We start from the raw sequence: 17,460 nt of genomic DNA on the forward strand, positions 1-17,460 counted from the left end.
ACGTTTTTTGTTGCTTTCCAATTAAGCTTCCTATTAGAAGTCAAACGAATCCCAACTCAATCTGTAGGAGAGTGTTGAAGTGAACGCCTTCAAGATGATGTCTAAAACCCCTTATATATATATTTACTTGAAAAGTTGAATAAGCTGACGGCTCCATTAATGTGTCAAGAATGAAAGGCCTCTGCTAACGACCAGGAAGGGAACTGAAATTAAGAGCTGTCACGTTCACAGCAGGATGTCAGCACGCTGCTCTTTTTGAATTCTGAAAGCTTGTCAGTGGAGACTTAGAGCTGCTCGAAGCTTAAAAGACTGTAAAGTGGTGGTTTCTTTTTCACAACTGGCTGAATGCTGGAGATTGCAGCTTGAGAAAACCCACCAATCAGTCTTTTATCTCCAAATTCCTAAAGATAAAAGTAAAACCGATGACCTTTTCTGTCACATTCCCATGGACGATGGTCGAGTGTGACTAAAGTCAGTTATAGCTCCCTAGCTATAGAGTTCATAGCTTCAAGGCCATACAAAAATGCTTCTATGAGCATTTCTGTCACTTAAATATATGAAGTGGTTGTTTTGTGGCCTCCAGTTTTGCCATTTCTTTGGTTTTCTTTCTTTCTTTGAAGATGCTTTAGTTGAAATGCAGTGGACAGTTGGAATCACACTTAAGTTAACAACCCCAGTATTATCTGCAAAGAACAACCCATGCAACGTCTGTAGGAATTTGATTTAGTACAAAGTGTTATTGTGAATCTTCAGCTCAGACGTGAATCACCAGGAACACGAGTACTAGAGATCTACTCCAGTTGCAGGTGATACAAATATTTCATTGGTTTCAGGATTTCATCGGTCATGAGGTACAAGACGCACATATTTATTCGAGAATGTGTTATTTCCTTCTTCATGACTTGTGTGCTGATCTGGAAACAGTTCCTCTTCCTCATTACAGGACGATGCTTTAAACCACAGACGTCGTCACGTGATCAGTATTGTACGACGTTCTGTCCTGCGAGATCGAGACACGAGGCTTCGGCTCCGAAACGGAGATACTGACATGCAAAAGATAATTTCAAACAAAGCTGTATGTTTCTTATTGTATTTTTATTCCGCTACTGACAAAACTGAGTTAAACAAACAAGCAGTTGATGTTTTCTAATTGCTGGAAGTTTAATGTATTTTTGGATGTTTGTTTTCTGTTTGGAGGGGAGGGGGGGGGTCCCTTTTAATTTAAATTAAAATGTCTGACAATTCCCAGTTTGTCGACTTGGTTCTTAACTAGAAAAACAACAGACTTCATGAAAATGAGCAGGACAGCACTGCGTAGAGCTACAGTCACGATGAAGATCAACCATTAAACACTAGTAGACAAATGGAATGTTGCATATATTATTTTCTTGGGAAGATAATATACAGAGATTTTGAATCTATGACAAAACAACACTGATGGGTCATGAGGACACGTGAGAAGTCTGTGATGACCTTTTTAACATACAGTTCATTTGTTGAACAGATCTCTATTGACAGAGTGCACGGGTTAAGTATTCAAATCTCTGGAATCTGAACATGAGCCTGTAGATTAAACTTTGTTTTATTTAGTAATGATGCCACTATATTAATTCAGATCATTTATATATTATTCTTATATTATTTATAGTTATATTTCTGGTTTTGGGAACTGTCTCACATGAACATAAGCAACTCTGCACTGACGAATGCAGCTTTCACATTGCAAACTTATTTCACATAGCTCATTTCTGCAACCAGAGTGCAAAGTAACTAATGTCAAACCTGTATGAGAAGCTGCTGGAAGTCAATAAACTCCACTCTATTCGGGAGCAACACACACTGCTTTTCAACTAAGGAGATAGACTGCACTGCATTCAGAGATCGAGGAGATTCAAAATATCACAGTCGAGCACGCGTCTGCAGATGAGGGGGAATATTCACAGGTATGGACCACGCAGATCAAGGGTCAGTTAAGACGTCTTCAATAAATATTTCTATCCTAATATTTTGGTCCCCACTTGTCTACTCGCGCTTGTCGCTCATTTGCGAGCCCCCATCATCTTCCTGCAGCTCCTCCTTGCCGTCTGAGGGTTGATTCTCGTCCTGGTTGTCAGAGCCAACTGGCTGGGCCCTGAAATCCAGCCGGGCTTGTCGGTTTGACTCCAGCAGCTCGTGCATTTTGCCGTTGAGCACGTCGTTGCGCTCCTCCAGGCCGTCGAGGTAGGAGTTGATCTGATCAAGCATGGAGTTGATGGCATTGTATTCTATGGATAAGCAGAAGAGAGGGTTAGTCTTTTCTGTTGTGGAGAAAAAAAAAGACTAAGAAAACACGTGGGTTTGTTTTTATAATAAAAGTAAATATTAGAGGTTTTCTAACTATCTTTATATTTAATAATACTTTATTAGTAACCGTTTATTTTAATGTCTTGAACCAACGACTGAAAAGAGGAAAAATATTCCACTTTAAATAAACAAAACGTCAAATTTGACAGATGTGGAATATTACAAAATGTATAGTTCTCTTCAAAGCTGTAAACTAGTTTGTAGAACAAGTAAATAAGCACATTTCTAAATAGGACTCTAATCTTTTTCTTACATCACAGTGGATCTGAACACTGTTGTTCTACGTGTGAACATGATGTGTATTTCATACTTTAAGCTAAATGCCTTTATGTGTTTTCTCAATTTTTAACCAATGTCAAGTGAGCATTATTAAATCGTTTATTCATATACACAATGTGTATATTGTTATTATCATATGGACTCTCCAGCTATATAACGTTAGCATCATAGATCAGAATGAATGAGAACAGGAGCTCGTTACCTCCGTCACCGAAATCATCTTCATCGATAATGATGCCGTCCTCCATAGACATGCTCGGATCTCCGTTCGGTCCAGACATGGTTCAGATATTCTCCTCTATCACTTTGTCACAGAGACAGTTCCTGTTTCCACTGGCGAGCTAGCAATGCTAACAACTAGCTGCTATTGGCCAAGGACTCGAGTCACTAATAGGATTCAGCAGCGATGACAAACCGTTGAAAAAGAAGCCTTCAAGTAGTTTCAGTAAATCCACAGAGATCACAGGGAAGCGTCCAGATCAGATTGTTCACTACTTTTTATTTAGAGTCTGTGGCTTTGACCTGAGAAATTCTCCGGTTGTTTATCAATGGATTATGGGAGAAGAGTGGGCGGGGGCTGGAGGGCTCGTCAAATAGTTCCACAGCTCTGAGACAGATGGCTCACTAGATTAGGTATCCTGATAAGGAGTTGAATAAAAATCTCCTCACTCCGGAAACAGAAGTGCTTGAAACATTTTTAATGTGTTATAATTGCAGTTTCCTTTTTAGAGCGAGATTCTTTATGGTCAATTTCCAGTTCCATCGGCTACAGTGTAAAGGTCCTGAAAATATGATCAGAGTGAGCTGTCTTTCCTTTTTGTCGTCTTTGTGTCTGAGCTGTCGCAGCTGCAGTACAGCTGTTTCCCTCCAGGGGTGTTGAAGGTGCCCAGTGCTGGAGTCCTGAGGGTTAGCAGTCGGCCGCTCTCTTCTCTCCACTCCCCCACTGCAGGACTCACATTCAGGATAGGAAACCTGTATACTTGTGTTTTTTTTCCCACTGGTCAGCCTGACTTTGGCTATGGGCGAAGGTCCGCAAAGCCTGGGGCAGTGACTGCCACATGTCGTCCACGAGGCTCCGCAGCAGTCTGGTGGATCTTATCCCCATCAGCTCGCCAGCCTCTCAAGTGATGTCCGTGTCAAAATTTGCAAAAAAGTCGAGAGTGGTAGAAATGTATGGATTCTGGAGGAATTTTCAATGGGCGTGGTAAAATGGCTTAACGGTGCCCCCCGAGACCCCTTGAACACTTTCACATTGACCGATCTTAAAAAAATTTAATATAAATTAAATATAAAAATGAAAATAAATTAAATTGAATTAAATATATATATTTTTTAATTAAATTAAATTAAATTAAAAAAAAAAGAAAACTGCGCACGCACATCCTGCGCAGAAGCCCATTGCGCAGGAATTGTGCGCGCAGTTTTTTTTAATTAAATATTCTTATTTAATTAATTTAAATTTACATAGTAAAGATATTTTGAAATTAAGAAATTGAAATTACTGACAATTTTAAGAGTTCAGTTTATAACTGGCATGACGATGGGAGAGAGCTGGGATCGAACCCGGGACCTACTTGTTGGAAAGCAATCACTTCACCGACTAGGCCACATCGCCTGCTGATTCCGATGAGGAACTAAGCACTATAAGAAGATGGTCAAGTGTGTGTGTGTGTGTGTGTGTGTGTGTGTGTGTGTGTGTATTCTCCACTGGATGTCTGCTATCCGTTTCCCCTCAGGAGGTTTATACAGGGCCCGCCAGCTGCCACTGGGGGAATAGTCCGAGCCAAAAAACTCAGTCCATCTCGACTCCCTGACTCCTGCGAGCGAGCGACAGTTCAGGACCTTCAGAACCTTTTTCATTCGTCTTATCTTCTGAAAACCTATGTAGATTTAATCCTTGTGTGTTTCACATGAGATCTCTACTGAAAATACAAGTACATAGATTTGTTTGCAGTAGCCTCTGTAGATGTCAATGCAATAAATGCACTGCTAAACAAAAATCTACAGATAAAAAAAGCATAATGAAAATAGCTTTTATTTAGTTAATATTTATCACAGAGAAATGCATGATGGGTTGAAAAACAACAACAAATAATAATAGTACAATCTGAATTACTTACTCAAATGAAGGTGAATTAATTAAACCATCGATGTAACACCCATAAATAAAGATGTTATCGCTTTCTTTCTTTTTATTCATTAATTAATTTATGATGGTGCGTTAATAAAACCGTGATGACAGAATGAATGCAAACCTTCATCACTTCGGTCCAAGCTGTAGTTCCTCCCTTCGATCGGTGGGCGGCGCCAGGATATCACGCGAGACTGCGCAGTCGACCCACGTGCGGATGCTTCCCGTCAGAGGAGGAGACTGAGGCCTGATCAACACACCACGACCTTGCTTTGTTTTGGAAGTTTGTTTCGGAAATGGAGGAATTACCTTCGGACCTCGGAGCGTTTCTCCTCAACCACCCGTTCCTGCAGCTCACAGACAGCAAGAAGGTGAGCCGGCCAATCACAACACAGCACACTGAGCACGCTGTCAGTGTGATGCTAGCTGAGATGCTAACTCACCTCACCACTCATTCACTCTCTTGTGATGGCGCCATGTGTTGACCAAGGCTGGATAAAGCCTGTACACGATAACCCGCCTTGTTAAACTGCAGGATTTAACCCCAGCAGATTTAGCACAGCTGTCACCTGTGTGTGTTTGTGTGTGTGTGTTTTCAGATCAAGTGCACACTGAATGGCCACGAGTTTCCGTGCAGCCTCACAGAGCTGCAGAAGTTCACTCAGGGGAAGAAGTATGAGAAACTGAGCGCCACAGCAGAGTTCAACTACAGCCAGCACGAGCCCCACGTCGTGCCCAGTTCAAAACAGCCGTAAGGATTCTCTGAAACGCTTCTGTCCATCCATCTGCAAGAGAAAACACCAACAACTGTCGTCACCCGGCTGTCCCTGCAGTGGTGTAGTTCAGAGTCTATATGTCAAATTGATCTGCAGTGTATAATCTGACGTTTCCTGTGTGTTTTCCAGAAATCAGCTCTTCTGTAAACTGACACTCAGGCATCTCAACCGGCAACCGCACCACGTCCTCAGACATGTCAACGGGAAACGCTTCAAAAAGGCCCTCGGCAAATGTCAGTGCACCACCGATCCAATCTGCATGACATGTTTTTAATAGAGGTTATAAACAGTAGGTTCCCGACCAATGTGGATTTTTTGGGCCGATGCCAATATCAAGGAGTGAATAGAAGGTTCCGACAACAACTAATGAGATGTCAATCTCAAACCCTCATGACATAGAAATGTAATTGAGGCCAGTTTAACCTTACATTTTAATATAAATATATATAAATAAAAAGAAAACACAACAAATCCAATAGTACTCCATAACTTCACCCAGCCCTCCATCGACACAGGAGTGAGTAGATAATGAGTGAATTTACCCTCAGCTATGATCACATTGTTATAATGGGGATTGGTATCTCTAAACGCCTGTTGGTGCCTGCCATTAACAACATTGCTTTTCCCATGTCATGTAAGCAGTTATCTAGTCACAATATTCCAGTGCAGTTTTGATTTCACACAATTGGATGGCCACATCTTTTTCGGGTTTACACTTTGGTGTTGCTTCAGGTCTAGTCAGTCTTGTATCTCATTGATTGAACTAAACTTACACAAACCATTACATAGGTTCTTGGTTTCTGACATGACTCGTCTCCCTCTTGCTCCAGATGAAGAGTGTGTGAAGCAGGGGATAGATTTCGTTCCAGCCAGACTCAAACAGAGGAAGCCCAGAGACAACGGAGGAGAGGACGCCGGTCGGGGGAGGGCCCCAAAACAGGGGCGCGGCACATTGGATCCGTCGTCCAGTGGCGAGGACCACAGCGACTCCGAGGACAGCATGAGTGACCTCTATCCTAGTCAGTATCCCACGGGCACACACTGTTGATATCTCTAACAAACACTCTAACACACACCATCTAACCAAAATTTTAATAATCAGCTGCAGTATATCGTTGAATTTGATATCTAGTCGTTCTTGGTTACAGAATTTGGTGTATGGAGTTTCAAAGTGGACTTGTTGCTGTTTTACTTTTCGGTAACACGTGTCATATTTATTCCCTGCAGCATCTTTGTTCAGCTTAAAAAACACAGAAGAAGAAAATATGGAGGGTGAAGGGAATAAGGAGGAAGACGACTTCCAAACAGATGAAGACGAGGGAATGGAGGTGGACAAGCAGGAGGTGCAGAAACGCAAAAAGGTCTGTGTGTAGAATGTGTGACATGCATCTATCTGTGTGTGTGTGTGGGTGGGATCTACTTTCTTCAACAGGCAGCACTGACAGATTACTGTCATATTTTTGTCTTTCAGGTCCAGGGTGGAGATATACAGAAGAAATTAAGAACTAATCAGTGGAAATCCGGGCAAAAGACAAACGGGAAAGTGCGGAATGCAAAGTGAAAATGTAAAACCATAGGTGCATAGTATTTTTCACCTGGTTTTAGCACCTAGAATCGGCTGAACCTAGTTGTCATGTGTCGGAGCCAGCCTGATCTTTGCATTTGTACATTGTATCATGCTCAGTTTCAGTGAGGCCGGTTTACAGATCTGACGGACTGGATAGGTTCTGTCCCTCGGTTCCCAAGCAACAATACTGACATAAAAAGCTAATTGTTTGGACTTGCAAAAGTTGTCTGTGTATTTTATTTTTTTACCAGTCGTCGCCTCAACATCAGGCCAAGAGCAAAAATATGTGCACTCTTGAAATCCAGATTCAAGAGACAACTGTGTCACTGTTGCTTCATCTACTTCCTTTTCCGTTTCCTGTATCTACATTTGAGATGTAATCATATACAGTATATTGTGCAAGACATCTAATTCTCATTGCTGCAACAGGTCACAGTTATTCCTGATCTGTGCATTTAAATAACATAACCCTACTGGGGTATATAGAGTCCCTTCTTGGAAAACAGGCAGTGCACATGTTCTCTGAGTTTAAAGACTTTCTCCAAGTCTTTGGTGTTGATAGTTTACAAGGCATCTGAACACTGAAGCCAACTTTTACACCTCAGTCCCATTTCCCTTCACGTGCCGCTCTGCCCTCTCTTGTTCATCGTCCTCCCACCATTTCACCAGCAGCCAAAATGTCTGACTGGACGCCGCAAACACCAGCACCGGTATGAGCCGTGCACTGACGAATAACTCCAGCAGATATTGCATTGCATGGTGTCCGTCCAGACTGCAGTTAAAGTCCTGCAGGGTGAAGATAAAGTGTGGAATGCTTTAATAAAACACATGTGAATCATGTTGTGTGCAGTCATGAACACTTATACAAGTTATAGGTTCTCCAATATCAAAACACTACACGAGGGAGTAGCATATGCAGTAATTGTGCTCTTTAACAGAGTTGAATTTTCTTAAATAAATTATATTTTGTTAACTGTCTATGATTTCAACTGGTGCTGATGCTGTCTTGGTAACTTGAGATGACCCAACATGTTCAATTTCCTTCAATTGTGTATATTCAAGCATCTGTTTATATGCTAGACAAGTTGTGGAATTTCCCTGAGCCATACACATCCATTAGGGATGGATGGATAGATAGAAAGATGATTGATGGGTAGGTAGGAAAAGGAGATAGAGAGAGGGGAGAGATTGATTGATTGATTGATTGATAGAGGGATATATAGATGGGCAGGTTTATTTTGACAAAAGAAAAAAAAGGCAAAAGGGTAACAGATTAAAATAGGTCTCTGATGTTATAACGCACATTATTTAATTTTTAATAATTGGTGAAACTGTTATTTTTTAATGAATCAATTTTATTAAGTTGAATTAACTAACATAATGAAGTCCATGTGAGATATAACAGACAGCTAGAATGCACATCTGTCTATAACCTGTAGCCATCTTTAAAAGCTCCACGACTAACAGTAACAGGGGAGTGTCATCGTTTACACAGATACAGATGAATGGCGGTGGAGTGCGTGGCGTGAATCTACTCTCGTTCACACGCGTTCAAAAAAGCCAAATAAACCCGCGGACAGCGGCGCCGGGGCCCCGCACGCTTCAGTCTACGTGGCATACAGCGGTTGCAGCAGCGGAGCGTAGGGGGGCCCTGTGTGGTGCTCCGTCAGATCGCGGGGCATTGTGGGGCGGAGGCGGCCTTTTCTCTCGCGTCCAGGGCGAACGGGAAATCTTCAAGTAAATAACGCGAGCAAAGGGGGCGAGGAACACGGTCCGAGCCGGAGAAAAGAAGAACCCCCAGCACTTCACCGCACCGTGTTGAGCTCCAGCCTTCGGCGTTAACACAGAGGAAGAACCGCTACAGGCGCAGCAGACATGGGGCAGGAGGAACTCATGAACACCGCGGAAGACGTGGCGGATCAGGTAACTTCAAGCCCTTAGCTGCGCTGGTGTCCCCCACCGCTAGCCGCTGTTAGCATGCTAGCCGCTAACTAGTTTGGAAGTGACTCTCCGCCGAGTGTCTCCTGTTAGCGGTCTGACGTCTTTGCTGTTAGTTTGTACACGTCCGCAGTTCCCTGCCGGGGATTCGAACCTGACATTTCGCGAAAGCAGACGCTCATTTCCTCGCATTTATAGGGTGCACGGACGGCTGGTGTGTGTCAGTGTGCTGTCACACGTCTCCACATTGATAACTGTTCCACAAAAGTGCAACTGTTAGCTTCGGTTGACAAGTTAAACTCGGGAGTTAGCAGCTCGTTAGCTTGTAGCCACAAGGTTTAACCATATTGTGCATTTGCTGCTAACTGCGTTGCATTGATTTGACTCCTCTGTGTTGGGCTTTCCCCCAAACTGGACAATCTGTGTGTGGCCTTGACAGAGCTGCTCCAACACCCAGATCACCCCCCCCCAACCCCCCAAAAAATATGGATGTCTTCACTGTCTGACACATGCTACAACTAGCTAGCTTTACCATAGCTACTTTTTAAATTTCCTGTATGGCGTGACATCCACTGCTCCACAGAAAGTGAGGTTCAGTTCAGATTTCAGGTCAGCCTGTGTGACACATGTTGATGTGAAGCTTGGGGTTGAAAACTCCACAGGTTGTGTGTGTGTGTGTATGTGATGTACCTTCTGTCCTCTTGTAAAGTTGCTACAGTCATGTGTGTGTGTGCTGCATTCATAGCTTAATGTTTTTTTTAGGACGAGCCAGATTTAAAATCAGCTATCTCCTTGGAGTAGATCTGTCATTTCTAATATCAACCCTGTGTTTTGTGTATGTTTGTGTCAACTGTGTGAGGTCGAACCCAACACACATGCCAGAAAATACTCCACTACCTTCATTTGATTACGACTGATTGGTTCATACCCTCCTATCATGAGTTCTCTGTTTCGTGTGTTTAAAATTGGGCATCTGCACACTGGTTTGTTTGCTTTGTAAGACACGTTGCTAAGCCCATTTTAAGGGCACATCCCTCACTAATGGACCCCTGAGCTAACATGTTGCTTACACCTTCTCCACAGTCTATTTCCAGCCTGTGGCTGAGACCCTGCAACCCTCGGGCTTGTTCCGATTGGTTACCCTCTTCCTCCATTCACATCTCGCTCAGCAGTCGTAGTGGGAGGGGATAGACGCTGATAGGCTGCCGCGGTCTGGCTGTGCTGATGTGGACTGCCGAGGAGGCGGGGAGTGGGCAGGTCACTGCTCCTCGACTCTTGGCACTGGACTGTCTGAAAATCTGCTCATGAATTCAGTTTGTCAGAAAAGCATAGGGTAGTTTGTTGTTTTTAACTATTTATTTTATGTTCTCAACTCCAACTCAAAACAAAGGGGCCTTTCGGGAGACTGTGACATGGAGACCTGTTATCTTCTTAAGATCTATAGACCACAACACAACGTCTACCGGCATGTTTTACCTTCTTACTCTTTTGAAATCCGTTGCATCAGTTTATAATCTTATGAGTCTTAAGTTCCACGCCTTTACTGTTTCGTGGTTTAATATTTCAACATTCACATTAGCGAGGGAGAACCATATGTGGCCTAAATCTTATGGCTTAGCGTCACATGTGGCTAACTGGAACACAAGTAAGTGATTGTACGGTGTTAAACTATGAAAGGTAAACATCTATTCCCTTTTTATATAATGAAATAATCAGTATGAAGATTGTGTAATATTAGGATATTTTAAAGGCTTTTTTGTGAGAAAAAAAATCGAATCTACATTTCGCACCTATTTTATTGCAGTTACTGACTAAAGCAGTAAAAAATTACTCAGTTCACATCCTACATTACTACCATAATTTCAGGAGTCATCATGCACTGTTTCCTGTACTTCACAAGGAGATCTAGATTGTGTGTAGAATTAAGCAAGTCAGCAATTGTAATTTAAATTACTGTTATTCTGACATTCCCTTCAGCATTATTACGATTCAGCAAATGATTAGTGGATTTATCATTATTACTATACTTGACAGTGTTTATGTCAGTTAGTAGCAGGCTTCCCAACCTTGGACCATTATTTCTTTTTTTAAAAGGACTTATTTATAAAATTCAGTTATGATGTTTTGCTCTGGGTGGCTGTGGGTCCTTTTAAAACCTTTACCTTTCTAAAAATGGCAAAGTAATGATATTCAAGATTGATTGGGTCTCGGTGAATAAGAAGAATCATTGGTGGAGAGTCTATCGGACAGAGAGTGTTTACTTGGGGAAAAAAGTATTTTTTCACTTTTGGTTTGTATTTCCATTGCATGTTTGGTCTTTCATTTAATTTCAACGGGTTTTAAAAAGGTCAGAGTCTGTTTAGAGCTTCAGACTCCCTGGTTACTGCTTAATGACCCATTGCAATGTTGTATTGTTGTGCGCGATATTGACGCTTTCTTCTTTAGTCGCCACATCAGCTCTTTCTTTTCTCGCCAGTCACTTACCCTCTCCTGTTTTCTCCTGCTGTCCAGTTCTTGCGGGTAACCAAACAGTACCTTCCCCACCTGGCACGCCTGTGTCTCATCAGCACCTTCCTGGAGGATGGCATCCGCATGTGGTTCCAGTGGAATGAGCAGAGGGACTACATCGAGGCTACCTGGAGCTGTGGCTACTTCCTGGCTACGTGCTTTGTGCTGCTTAACCTCCTAGGACAGCTGGGTGAGTGAGAGCGTTGGAGGGTTTCAGTCAGGACCAAAGACAGGTCGGCTCAATGTTTTCGTGTATCTGGGGGTCGTGCAATATCCTTTCTGCGAAATTGAAAAAATTGCCTACCACTCTTCTACTTTAAAGTATCTTTTTTATTAAACATACGAAAGTTTTAAAGGCGCACCTGGTGTATTTCAGCCACATCGCGTCTGCCATTTGCAGAGAGTTGCGCAGTAAAGTCAAGCACAGTAAACTTTACTTGTGAGATACAAATCATCTTGCTGACTTATGAATCAGAGGAGACTGTTGTGACATATTGAAGGCCCACTTGATCATGAATCTGTTGAGAAACTGCTTCACCAAGCTCGTTGAACTTTGAGGTCGATCAATTCTAAGAGCATAAGTTTTTCAAATTGTTTTCAAAGTAGCTTTAACGTAATCATGATTATATCATAAAATGGCAAATTATACAACAGGCAGGCATTTTTTATTTGGAGAAACAAACATTAGCCATAACTTTAACCATCTTTACTCTTGTGTATCCCAACAGGCGGCTGTGTCCTCATCCTCAGTAGAAATTTTGTACAGTATGCCTGCTTTGGATTATTTGGCATCATAGCTCTACAGGTGCGAATAAAGACACTATAACTACATGTTCAATATACTCCCCCAACAGTATGTCATTGTGTCTAATCTGAAACATTTTCCTTTTTTCTCCACCAGACTGTCGCTTACAGCATTTTATGGGACCTTAAATTTTTGATGAGGTAGGTGTCACTCAGTTTAAGTCACAGATCCAAAAATGGTTATTCACTGCTTCAATAAATTATAACAGAGAAATTCTGTCTTTATTGAAATATTGTGCGTCATAATGCTTCGTCACCCGAACATCAACTCTGATCTCCAAATCATTTATCTTACCTGCCTGATCTGGAGGCAATTCACTGATGTTTGAAGCAGAATGTTATTGAAATGTAATTTATATTGTTTTTACACTTTCTGATGTTGAGCTTTAAATTCCATCGCCTAAAATCACAGATTAGAAGTGGCTTAAACTGGTTGAAAGAATGTGCTGCAGAAATGGAAACTTTTAATATGCTTGTAGTACAGGGTTTTAATATGTTAAATTATTACATACTATTAGGTACGTAGATGGATAGCGTGGGGCATCATGAGTTATTCTCTAACAGGCTACTTCATCTTATCTTCAATTATGGGAAAATGGAATTCATTCTGGAACTCGATATTTCTTCATATCGGCCATACTTGAGCCATCCCTTAAACTTCATTCATTATGGTCTTGAAAAGTCTTAAATGTAACTTGTTAAAACCTGCAGAAGCTCTTCATCAAACTTGAAACAGTTGGTTAAAATGACTATAATTAATGTGGATGAGACCTGTAGTTTATTTAATCCTTAATAGTCAGATGAGTCATCACAGAAATCTCTTGTGCCATGTTAGACTTTTCTGTTTGAGCAATCTGTGTACATGTAATTCATGTACTGTAGGTTCTTGTATATATATTTCCTGTAAACAATAAAGTAATATTGGGAACCACACTCCTTTCAGTCAATAAATAGAACAGAACTTAGTAGAGCACATACCTGCTCCAAGATCAGTCCCCTTAAATTCAATCAAGCTGCACTAAATGTCTTAGTCTCATAGACATTATGGATCTTGATGCCCCCCCCCCCCATCAAGATCCATAAATTATTCCCTGCAAAATCAATGACATTGTCCAAAAAAAGACCTATCTCGCAATGATAAGAAGAAAAACAAATCCAGGATCCATTCCAATATGTTATGGGCTCTGTCTTGGCCCATGTCCCATCCCTTCACCAAGTTTGGTTGAAATCTGTTTGTTTTACAAACGATCAAACCAACCAACCATCAAGGAGTCAGAGGCAAACACAAGATCAGCTGATCTGTCAATTGAAGTCAGCCTCCTCTTCTACTTGTTTGACTTCAGGTCTGAAGAAATAACCGTCCCCTCTCTCCTCCCACAGAAACCTTGCCCTCGGAGGTGGTCTGCTCCTGCTGCTGGCCGAGTCTCGTTCGGAAGGAAAGAGCATGTTCGCCGGAGTCCCCTCCATGGGAGAGAGCTCGCCGAAGCAGTACATGCAGCTGGGCGGTCGAGTTCTGCTGGTGCTCATGTTCATGACTCTGCTGCACTTTGACTCCAACTTCTTCTCTGTGAGTACTGGTGACACAGAGCGCGCCTACATTCTGCAGTCCTTTCACCCACATGGATTCCTTATCATTCAGTCAAGGCCAGTGTAACAACACATTCATCTGGACACAGTCTCCTGATCCACAGCTGCTGGTTGTTGAGAGGCAGGCACCGTGGTTTGACATTCAACTAAAACTGATTTGATCTCTTGTCTCCAGAGCATGTTGACTGTCAGTAGTGATGTCCGTTTACCATTAGTTCATCTTGGTCAAATTAAAGCATAAACTCTGTTTAACTTTGGACTTTCCTCTTTCTACAGATCCTGCAGAACATGGTGGGAACCGCCCTCATCATCCTGGTGGCCATCGGCTTCAAAACTAAACTCGCGGCGCTGACCCTCGTCATTTGGCTCCTGGCTATCAACGTCTACTTCAATGCTTTCTGGACCATCCCCGCCTACAAGCCCATGCACGACTTCCTCAAGTACGACTTCTTCCAGACCACCTCTGTCATCGGCGGCCTGCTGCTGGTGGTGGCTCTTGGTCCTGGCGGCGTGTCCATGGACGAGAAAAAGAAAGAGTGGTAGGCAAAAGGAAGGGATGAGAAACGAGGATGGCCCAGCACCACTAAGGTCCCCCCACGACCGGGACACAGAGACCCTCCCTCTCCTCCAGTTCCCCCCCACACCATCAGGGTACATCGCTTTTTTTCCCCTAGTTTTGATTATTTGGCCAAATCCACAACACCATCCCATAGTTTTTTTTTCTATTCTCCACCAGACTGCTATTTTTATTTTTTCGTTGAACATGTTCATGCCAGATGTTTTTTATTTTAAATAAACTCGATTAAAAGACTTCATAGAAAACAACAATAGGATGATAAGTGGATAACGAGATTTATTTTTTCTGTGTTCAGGAGATGAATGAAAATAATTTATTGTATTTTATGGGTGTTTTTTCCATATCATAGATTGATTTTCATATTTTCTGAATAAAAGTGGATGAGTGGAGATGGTGCAGCAGTCCCCCCCCCCCCCCCCATAGACGCTGATGTTTTACTGCTGTTGGATCTCGGAATATCTGAGACTTTCTCTCCACATTGATTCAGAAACCTTGGGCGCTCATTTGACAGCAACTCGCATCTACTCTCCAGATTTCATCTCTCTTTTTATAATACCATACCCTTGCAATCTGTAAATCTTCAGTCTCAACTGACTGAACCTGGGGGGGACGTGTAAATTGTATAGTGGTGGATTACAGTCGTGCTTGATTGAAAACTTCAACACAGTTGTTAGCTCCAGGACTCGTTATTGGGCACTTTGTTCTGTACGTATTTGGCAAATGCCTTACTAGTGAACTGTTTATGATCGGGGGATAGTAGTCGGTGAGGCTCAACGTTTGTGAAACATCATGTTATGCGACCTAGAAAAGCAAAGAGGATTAAGCAGAGTCACTTATCACCTGAACTTGCGTGTTTATTTCCCTGTATAAGAAAATAAAAAATATTCAGTGTAATGATTTTCAGAAGTTTATATTGTATTTTTGATCTTTTTTTTTATTTTGGAAGTTCATGGCGAAAAAATAAAAATTCAAAAATATAAAGTCACTGGCTCGGTAGAGGTTTTATGCTCTCACAGATTTACTGACATCAGTGGACCATGAAATGTACACAACTAATGATACGCACAGTAGAGTGCAAACAAGACTTAGTGGGGACTGCTTAGAGATCACAGTTTCCTCAGAAGATGTGAATGAAGGGTCTTGAGTTGGTGCTGGAAAGAGCTTAGAGCCCCACATTAGATTTTTAGGTTAGATACATGGAGAAAATACTGACCTCTGGTTGCCAGCTGCAGTAAACACTTCTCTGCAGTGGAGAACAGCATAATTTACCGCCACGTTGATAAACTTCAGGACACAAATGTACACATCTGAAGACTGTTGTGTCTTGATTCCCATTATAATAAAGCATTGATTTTTGTGTGTTATTTACAGCGATAACAGCTGAAAATCTGAGTAGGTATTAAATACAAGATATATATATACATATTTTATATAGTTTTTTTATCAGGATAATAGTAACGGTTAATATATTCAGATGTTAGCTCCTCTGTACTTGTCTCAGCATTGGACCTGACACCACAATTGCTCCAGTTGGAATGATAACCACCTTCCTAAAGTTTAGAGCTGACCCCTTAATTTAACTAAAACTGAGAATGTACTCAAAGATATTAAACAAATGTTTCCCTTTCACTTATTACATAAACCAATAATCAAGGGAGACATGTGTTTGTCAGAATCTAGTTCAAATATGTATTGTGTGTTTTATACTTGTATGAAATTACAGGGCGGCACTCTGCAAACACTGGAGTTGTGTTTCACTGACGGAGGAAATATCAGTGGTCACTGACACCACAAAGTTGAAAAACTGATGCCATTGAAATAAAATAATGAAGAAGTAGGACATGATATACAATTTCCTCATCAGTGTATTTATAAATGCTGCAGTGGATTCACACAAGCTCAGATGGGTGCGTAAGATATTTCACAAAAACATCAGAGTTTAGAGAAAGATTAAAAAAATATGATCCCCAGCATACTAAACTGCTTTGTATCCTGTATATACAATTAAACAAATGTACTATGTAAGAACCCATTAAAATGTCATACTTCTAAAGAAAAAGCTTGTCATTGTGCCCTAATTGACACCCACTATTCAGTTTCCTTATGACCCCGGCACCCGAGACACCGAACAGTTCTCCAAAGCTGAAATAATGAGTTGATTAATTGAGCAGCCGATAAACAGAAAATGTATTAACAACTTTGATAATTTCTTGATTTTTAAAAGAATTTTAAGCCAAAATACTAAAAGCTTGTAACCAGCTTCTCGTGTATTTGTAACTTTAAATATGGAAGATGGACCTTTCCCCACTTTATAATCTAAGTTTGAAGAATAATGAGCTGATTAATTGAGTTGTCGATAAACAGAACATTAATTAACAACTTTGATAATTTCTAGATTTTTAAAAGAATATTAAGCCAAAATGCTAAAAACTTGTAACCAGCTTCTCGTGTATTTGTAACTTTAAAAATGGAAGATGGACCTTTCCCCACTTTATAATCTAAGTTTGAAGAATAATGAGCTGATTAATTGAGTCGTCGATAAACAGAACATTAATTAACAACTTTGATAATTTCTAGATTTTTAAAAGAATATTAAGCCAAAATGCTAAAAACTTGTAACCAGCTTCTCGTGTATTTGCAACTTTTAAATATGGAAAATGGACCTTTCCCCACTTTATAATCTAAAGAATAAATCAATCATTTATCGGATGTATTGACAATGAAAACAAATCATGGTTTCAGACTCACTTTACTTCTATTGAGACATAATTATACATATATATATATTAAAGTGTTTTGTGGACTAAAACAGTTCACCCACCCTTCCTTCGACATAGTGAGGAGTGGATTTTGGGGTGAACTGTCCCTTTAAGGAGCTCAGTCATTTATCAGGGGGCCCAGTGGAGGCCACATGACGAAATTAGGGGCCACCTTATTTTCCTGCTACGCC

The 17,460-nt window shown here is 41.3% G+C and overlaps 3 protein-coding genes across 3 annotated transcripts; 2 read left to right on the forward strand and 1 right to left on the reverse strand.

Moving 5' to 3' along the window:
* Nucleotides 1-1,076: 1,076 nt before the first annotated feature.
* Nucleotides 1,077-3,204, reverse strand: bbln (bublin coiled coil protein). The gene is made up of 2 exons (XM_053410960.1): nt 2,825-3,204; nt 1,077-2,264 (listed from the first exon to the last, which is right to left on the reverse strand). The coding sequence occupies exons 1-2, from the start codon at nt 2,901-2,903 to the stop codon at nt 2,023-2,025; spliced, it is 321 nt and encodes a 106-aa protein (XP_053266935.1). The 5' UTR covers nt 2,904-3,204; the 3' UTR covers nt 1,077-2,022.
* Nucleotides 3,205-4,948: 1,744 nt separating this feature from the next.
* Nucleotides 4,949-7,318, forward strand: surf2 (surfeit 2). The gene is made up of 6 exons (XM_053411058.1): nt 4,949-5,124; nt 5,353-5,504; nt 5,659-5,762; nt 6,360-6,548; nt 6,757-6,890; nt 7,001-7,318. The coding sequence occupies exons 1-6, from the start codon at nt 5,050-5,052 to the stop codon at nt 7,088-7,090; spliced, it is 744 nt and encodes a 247-aa protein (XP_053267033.1). The 5' UTR covers nt 4,949-5,049; the 3' UTR covers nt 7,091-7,318.
* A 1,442-nt stretch (nt 7,319-8,760) lies between these two features.
* On the forward strand, nt 8,761-15,495 carry surf4 (surfeit 4). The gene is made up of 6 exons (XM_053411306.1): nt 8,761-9,019; nt 11,546-11,732; nt 12,271-12,347; nt 12,444-12,487; nt 13,727-13,913; nt 14,210-15,495. Exons 1-6 carry the CDS (start codon nt 8,972-8,974, stop codon nt 14,474-14,476), a joined length of 810 nt encoding a protein of 269 aa, XP_053267281.1. The 5' UTR covers nt 8,761-8,971; the 3' UTR covers nt 14,477-15,495.
* The last annotated feature ends 1,965 nt before the right edge of the window (nt 15,496-17,460 follow it).

This window comes from Pleuronectes platessa, chromosome 19, assembly GCF_947347685.1.
Source record: "Pleuronectes platessa chromosome 19, fPlePla1.1, whole genome shotgun sequence".
Taxonomy (NCBI): domain Eukaryota; kingdom Metazoa; phylum Chordata; class Actinopteri; order Pleuronectiformes; family Pleuronectidae; genus Pleuronectes; species Pleuronectes platessa.

What these genes read in the sequence shown, in the direction of transcription:
- bbln (XM_053410960.1), bottom strand. Translation starts at nt 2,903, where the DNA reads ATGTCTGGACCGAACGGAGATCCGAGCATGTCTATGGAGGACGGCATC. An exon ending in AGATGATTTCGGTGACGGAG is followed by an intron (nt 2,265 to 2,824) that starts GTAACGAGCTCC and finishes GCTTATCCATAG; the next exon opens with AATACAATGCCATCAACTCC.
- surf2 (XM_053411058.1), top strand. Translation starts at nt 5,050, where the DNA reads ATGGAGGAATTACCTTCGGACCTCGGAGCGTTTCTCCTCAACCACCCG. An exon ending in GTGCCCAGTTCAAAACAGCC is followed by an intron (nt 5,505 to 5,658) that starts GTAAGGATTCTC and finishes TGTGTTTTCCAG; the next exon opens with AAATCAGCTCTTCTGTAAAC. An exon ending in AGGTGCAGAAACGCAAAAAG is followed by an intron (nt 6,891 to 7,000) that starts GTCTGTGTGTAG and finishes TTTGTCTTTCAG; the next exon opens with GTCCAGGGTGGAGATATACA.
- surf4 (XM_053411306.1), top strand. Translation starts at nt 8,972, where the DNA reads ATGGGGCAGGAGGAACTCATGAACACCGCGGAAGACGTGGCGGATCAG. An exon ending in CGGAAGACGTGGCGGATCAG is followed by an intron (nt 9,020 to 11,545) that starts GTAACTTCAAGC and finishes CCTGCTGTCCAG; the next exon opens with TTCTTGCGGGTAACCAAACA. An exon ending in TAACCTCCTAGGACAGCTGG is followed by an intron (nt 11,733 to 12,270) that starts GTGAGTGAGAGC and finishes GTATCCCAACAG; the next exon opens with GCGGCTGTGTCCTCATCCTC.